General features: G+C 39.6%; 1 protein-coding gene across 1 annotated transcript in view; it reads right to left on the bottom strand.

Annotated features, from left to right (window-relative positions):
* Positions 1 to 6,694: 6,694 nt before the first annotated feature.
* Positions 6,695 to 7,281, bottom strand: part of LOC102663916 (uncharacterized) — a 1,529-nt gene continuing 942 nt past the window's right edge. Inside the window, exon 2 of the mRNA XM_014776997.1 lies at positions 6,695 to 7,104. Within this exon, the coding sequence (XP_014632483.1) occupies positions 6,695 to 7,104 (410 nt within the window). The remainder of the gene's footprint in view (positions 7,105 to 7,281) is intronic.

Genomic DNA, 7,281 nt, shown 5'->3' with positions numbered 1-7,281 from the left:
TTGAAGGTCCCACGAGGTAGAGGTAGGCTCCTAGGCTCCAAAAACAACTTTTCCTTGCAACTTGGTGTGGAAATGAATAGGAATTTGGAGCTTCAAAAGAGACAACAATGGTGGAGGAGAAGAGGAAGAAAATAACAACGTGGAGGGAGAAAGAAGGGCTGCTGGACGTTTATGGAGAAGGAGAGAGAAGATTTGGCTTTTTATAAAAAATGATTTTTCTTTTCTTTTTCATTTTCTTTTCAAAAGCAATTCCACATGTCCTATTTTAATTGGAGCTAAAAGAGCCCACCTTTTCCTTTGATTTGACCTCATACTCAGCCATAAAGAAGAAAAAAACTGGACCTTTTTGGATGCTAAAATCATGCCTCGGTTTGCGAGTCGCCTCTCTGGTTCCAGTTCTTTGCGTTTCTCTGCACCCGTCGAGGCCCGTTTTCAAAAGTAGGCAATATATATATATCAAAATGCTCAGAATGAGACCCTGAGCGTGGTTCAGAGGTTGGTTTTGTTTAATTATGAGTTGTAGGCAAAACAATAATTTTTAGACTAATTATTTGTGAATTAATCTATATTCGTCTAGTTATGGGTTACACTTCGTCAATTAGTCTAACCCGCGTATTTCTCCCCGAATGTACATACTTGTTGTAACGACCCGCCTCGTCGCTATGGTATCCACACTCTAATATTCGATAATTTCAATTTTTATAAAAAGAACTCCCTTAATTTTTTATTATGAAAATAGAAGTGATTTTGTCACAACATAAATTCATCCAACAACACGCCATTACTTAAGTGATTATGCATAATTACATAGAAACAATAATTCGGTACATGTCATACACATAACGAAAATTAAATATGTTCATATATATATATATATAATTAAAATTCCAGTTTTACATCTTTAACTCAACAAAATAAAACTTAAAAACCAACTACGGAGGAGTTGATTACAAAACACAACTCTCTCCCAAAATAACGCCAACGTCATCATGTCGGCTCGGCGGCTCCTCACCAGAATCTTACTCCCTACACCCTACCACTGTCATTCTGCTCCCACGAACAAGGTTCGTGATCATCACAGGTATCAACCACACGATACAAAATTGCAAGGGTGAGTTTATTATAAAAGAACCAATACCAATTCCAAATAACCACAATTAGCAAGGAACATAGGCAAACATGATAAACATACACAACAATCATTATTCAACACTCATATCCAACAAATATTCATCATTCACATCCAACGATTACTCATCATCCATCCAGGGACCCAATCAAGACTGCACAGAATGATGCATGCACCTAACTCAACACTCAGATGCAATGTGGTACGTACCAACAACAACCAAATATCAGGAAATAGCCTAAGCGTGTCTACACGACACTCTCACTTAGGGAACTGTGCTGAGTTTGTCGAGACCACCCGGTTGTGCACGTAACAGCCCCCCTCCCATAGGTGATAAGCCTGGGAGCCCAAAGGTGTTCCCTACCAGGTGACAGCCCCCTAGTTCAAGGTACACTTGGCCACAGTTACTCTATTTCCTGTGTCGTATGAGCTATGATCACGGCCAAAGGTAAATGCCAAAGACCATGGACCAATTAAAGCACCTAAGCATCCCCTCAGGAATGCTTAGATTCTCTAACCACGCTAGTTACCCACGTCTGGGCCATCCGACAAGGTCAGTGCACTCTACCCCCCCATGACATACACTTCATACGACGTATGATCGTGGCCAAAAGCTAGTGCCAAAGACCCTGGAAGGTCAGTGCACAGTGCCCTCCACGATCATACACAACATCCAACGTATGAACGTGGCCAAAAGCTAGTGCCAAAGACCCTGAAAGGTCAGTGCACAGTGCCCCCCACGAACATACACAACATGCACATGCCAATGCATTTCCAACATCAATCAACAAATCGTATTTCCATGTCATTCACAACATAAATATCATCTCATCTCAATGACGTTATCAACAACAACAACAACCTCATTTCATATTCACATATTCATCAATAATAACAATTCATGTTGACATGGTCTTTATTAACAATGTCATCTCAAATCAATATCATCATAATCATCATTATCATCACATATCAATTAAAATCCTCAATAGCAACATCAACAACAATTCAAACAAACACAACAATGTCATTTCCACATGTACAATCTTCAAACAGCCAAAACAATATCATTCATCACAATACATATATATATTGCATCCCATTAGTTAAAACGTAATTTTGTTTAAAGAAAAATCAGCATGCAACAGGGACAGGCAGATATCCTCATAGCTAGGTTCCCTGACCCTAACTATGGTGTTACAATGGTAAATTTTATAATAAACTCCCCTTACCTATCGTGAGCTACCCTGCGGATTCCTCATCGCGTCACTTGAAGATTCCTTTTCATCCTTGCTCGTCGATTCCACGCAAGCCTCTACTATGCCAAAACGAAGGAGACTTAGTATGGATTTCAAAAAACAAAAGCTAGTAACAGTGCTCTGGGTCAAACACCCACATCACTACATGAAAGAGCTGAGAGCATTTCAAGTTTTACAAAGGAACATCATTTGGAAATTCCGACCACGCCAATGTGACCAGGGTTCAGTGTAGGTTGCGAAAATAACATTCATTTCGTGAAAGGATAACGTTTACAAAGTCTCTTTCTCTAAGGTTTTTCAAAGGAAGCATAAGATGAAAAGACAAGATGAAACTAACAAGAAACAAGCATAGAACCATGGTTACCTTGAAAGAAAACGAAAGATCAGATTAGGGTTTTCGGTCTCTACCGAAACCGCAAGCCAAGTTGGAAATTCAGCTTCGGTTGAAGGGTTCCTCTCGGTGTGGGTTTTCAATGGAGAACAATGATGGTTTGTGGTGGCTAATGGTGGATGTGGGTGATGGAGAAAGTACTTGGAACTTTTGAAATGGATTTGGAAGAAAGAAAGAAGAAGAAATGACATTTTTCCTAACCTACAAGAAAGCAAAGGCTGAAATGCTTAAATAAGAGATGCTCTCGGGAACGGAAGCTTCTAGCACACTCCAGATATTTTCTCAAAGATCCCAACGGCTAAATCATGGTAAAGTGTCTTGTGAAGTTGCAAACCAAATTTCGAGAAGAGCCAACGGTTAACGAAGGCTGGGAAGCGTTTCTACCGAGGCAGCTTCATGTAGTTTTCTCTAGAAGCTTTCATTAAGAGGCTTCCTCCAGAAGCTTCTTTAAGATACTTATAGCACACTCCAGACATCTTCTCAAAGATCCCAACGGTCAGATAATGGAAAAGTGTCTTGTGGAGTTGCAAACCAAATTTTGCGAAGATCCAACGGCTACAAAACGCTGGACATCGTTTTTACCGAGGCAGCTCCATGTAGCTTTCTCTAGAAGCTTCATTAAGAGGCTTCCTCCAGAAGCTTCCTCGTGGCTTCTTTGAGAAGCTTTCTCAACAAGCTTCTTTGAGAAGCTAGATCCTTATCTATCCACACCCCTCTATTAACTAAATTAACTTCCTTAAAAATAATTACGGATGAAAATAACGCAACAAATAATCAAACATCAAACATAATTACTAATAATATATAGATATATATATCAGGGTGTTACAACTCTCCCACCCTTTTAGAAATTTCGTCCTCGAAATTTACCTTACTCAAACAAGGATGGGTGAGCTTCTTGCATCTGACTTTCTAATTCCTACCTGGCATCTTCTCCTGATGCACCTCCCCAGATCACCTTGACCAACGGAATCTCTTTCCCTCTTAGGTGTTTTGTTCGCCTATGCTCGATCCTCAAAGGCAATGTTTCATATGTCAAATTCTCCTTCACTTGTACATCATCCAATTCAATCACATGGCATGGATCACGGATATACTTACGGAGTTGAGACACATGAAAGACATTGTGAGGATTAGAAAGAGACGGGGGTAGTGCAATTTGGTATGCCACAGGGCCAACTTTCTTAAGAATTTGGAAAGGACCAATAAAGCGAGGTGAGTTTTTGGGATTTTAATGCTCGACCAACCCCAGTCCATGGAGTGACTATCAAGAATACATGATCACCAACCTCAATGATGTGCCATCATTTTCTTCTATTTTCTAAACCCTTTTTGCACCATTTTAATTATTGATTGGTCTTAATTGTCAATTAATTAGGCAGTTTTATTATTTGGGCTCATTTAGCTAATTTGATGTTTTTAATCTAATTTCAGGAATTAATGAAACATTGGGCTTAATCCGGATTTTGGTTATGGACTTGAAGAGGGCAAATAAAGCAGCGCTTACCTTAGTTAATTTCTAATTAGGAAATTTCGCAATTTTATTTTATGTTGTTCAGTGTTTATTTCGTTTTGGGCCAGAGTATTGTAATAGGGCCCAGTGAATTTGAGTGACTCTTTTTAAATAGCTGCCTTGGGATTCGTGCAGGGCATTCTATTCTGCTATGCTATTTTCATTATTCAGAGCTTTGGTTTTAGGTTTTCACGTTTTTCTGTTCCCTTGTTACAGTTTTCATTCTTAATGCAAATTTCCGTTTTCTGCTTCTAATTACGAGTTCATTCTTGCTTCTTCTTCTACTTTCATTTACGTTTCTGTTCATTTACGTTTCTGCTTCATGTTTCATTTGCGTTTTCTGCTTGAATCCATGGAAGGCTAGATTTTCTGGTGTTGTTTCCTTTTGAGGACGAAGCCCAACTCTCTTTGAGGTTTCGTTTGTAATGTGGTTTCCTGGCAGTTTTCCCTTCACCAGTTATCCCAATTTCGTGAATATTAATCAGTGCACGCTTTGTGTTCGATTAATTGCCTCTGAGCCTAACTTGCGTTCATGCTTAATGGACGAAGGGCTAACTGGTGTATGTGGTGCCTAATCACGTATTGAAAACCCTAAGTTGATTTTCGCTTAGTAAATTGAAATAGGGTTGGATTAAGTGGTTGATTGTTAGTGACGAATTCTCCATAACCCAGGATAAGAGAGTGGCTTCTGAATCAGAGGAAACAACCCGTTTTTAATATTAGTAGTTTCGTATTCCATTTTATTTGTTCTGCTCTTTAATTACCAAACAACCAAACCACCCCCCCCATCGTTACTGTTACTGCAAGTATATTATGAACATTTGGCTTGTCACTGCTCGTTGGGAAATGACCTAGGATCACTTCCTAGTTACTGCATTTTCATGTTTATTTGATTCGGGTACGGTCTCGATCACTCAAATTCCAGATCTTTCCTCTTCTTATCATGATAACTTTTTTTTTTGCCTACTCTGAGCAGTTCTCATCCTTTCCTGAATTAACTTAACTTTCTCAGTGGTTTGTTGTACCACTTCTGGTCCTAAGGTGAGGCCTTCTCCGGGCTCTAACCAACATAGGGGTGTCCTACACCTTCTACCATACAAAGCTTCATAGGGAGTCATGCCAATGGTAGAGTGAAAACTGTTATTATAAGTGAACTCTATCAATGGAAGAAAACTCTCCCAGCTTCCCTTCTGCTCTAAGACACATGCTCTTAAAAGGTCCTCCAACGACTGAATGGTCCGTTCAGTTTGGCCATCAGTCTGAGGATGGTAGGCTGAACTCAGTCTAAGCTTGGTTCCCAACGCTCTGTTCAAGCTCTCCCAAAATCTAGAGGTAAATCTAGGATCTCTATCAGATACTATGCTAGATGGCACACCATGTAACCTGACAACCTCACTTATATACAAGGTGGTCAACTTCTCCAAGGAAAATCTGATATTAATGGAAATGAAGTAAGCAAACTTAGTCAATCTGTCAACAATAACCTAGATAGAATCTAAACCTCTAGGGGTTCTAGGTAGTCCTACCACAAAATCCATGGAAATACTGTCCCACTTCCACTGGGGTATCTCTAAGGGTTGTAACTTCCCTGAAGGTCTCTGATATTCTATCTTAGCCTTCTGACAGACTAGGCATGCATACACAAACTCACTAACCTCTCTCTTCATGTTGGGCCACCAAAACATCGTCTTTAAATCATGATACATCTTGGTAGCACCAGGATGGATGCTCAAATTACTCCTATGTCCTTCCTCTAAGATCATCTTCCTAAGTTCAGGCACATTCGGAACACAAATCCTATCTCGAAGTTTCAAAACTACATCTGATCCAACATTGAAACTATTGTCCCTTCCTGACTCTATAGCCTCTAACTGAGTCCTTAGAAAAGGATCAATCTTCTAACCTTCCATGATATCTCTTAGTAACTCACTAGTGATCCTCAAAGTTCCTAATCCTACACTATTAGGAGTAACCTCACATGCAAGACTAAGGTCTCTAAACTGTTCCAGGAGATCCATCTCTCTAACCATCAAGGAAGACATATGTAGAGATTTCCTACTCAAGGCATCAGCCACTACATTGGCTTTACCGGGATGGTAGCTAAGCTCAAAATCATAATCCTTAAGAAACTCTAACCATCTCCTTTGTCTCATGTTCAGCTCCTTCTGACTAAACAAGTATTTAAGGCTCTTATGATCACTAAACACCTCGAACTTAGAGCCAAATAGATAATGTCTCCAAATCTTAAGGGCAAAAATTACAGTAGCCAACTCTAGATCATGGGTGGGATAATTCCTCTCATGAGTCTTAAGTTGTCTAGAAGCATAGGCCACCACTTGGCCATTTTGCATCAACACTCCGCCTAAACCCATCTTTGATGCATCACAATACACCTCAAAGGGTTATCTCGGGTTAGGCAAAACTAGCACTGGAGCGGTCGTCAATCTTTCCTTAAGGATCTGGAAACTATGCTCACATTGGGTATCCCACACAAAAGCTTGACCCTTACGAGTCAGTTTAGTTAAAGGTAGAGCCAACTTGGAAAAACCTTCTATGAATCTCCGGTAATATCTTGCTAAGCCCAGAAAACTCTTAATCTCAAAAACAAACTTAGGACTCTCCCACTTAAGAACAACTTCTATCTTAGAGGGATCCACAGCTATACCCCCTTGAGATATCACATTCCCTAGGAAACCAACTTTCTCTAACCAGAACTCACACTTGGACAACTTAGCATAGAGTTGTCGGTCCTTAAGGGTATGCAACACAATCCTCAGAGGTTCTTCATGTTCCTCTCTAGTCTTGGAGTATACTAAAATATAATCTATGAATACTACCACAAAACTATCAAGGTAAGGGTGAAAACTCTATTCATGTAGTCCATAAGAATTCGGATCGTGAGAAGAACGGAGTTGAGCTGCACTGCCGTCTTAGGTCTTTTTTATTTTTTTTTTTTTTTTTTTTTTTTTTTTTTTTTTTTTTTTCTTTT

This window comes from Glycine max, chromosome 6 (genome assembly GCF_000004515.6).
Source record: "Glycine max cultivar Williams 82 chromosome 6, Glycine_max_v4.0, whole genome shotgun sequence".
Taxonomy (NCBI): Eukaryota; Viridiplantae; Streptophyta; class Magnoliopsida; order Fabales; family Fabaceae; genus Glycine; species Glycine max.
Note: the sequence above shows the minus strand (reverse complement) of the source record. Positions and strands in the feature narration are given on the sequence as shown.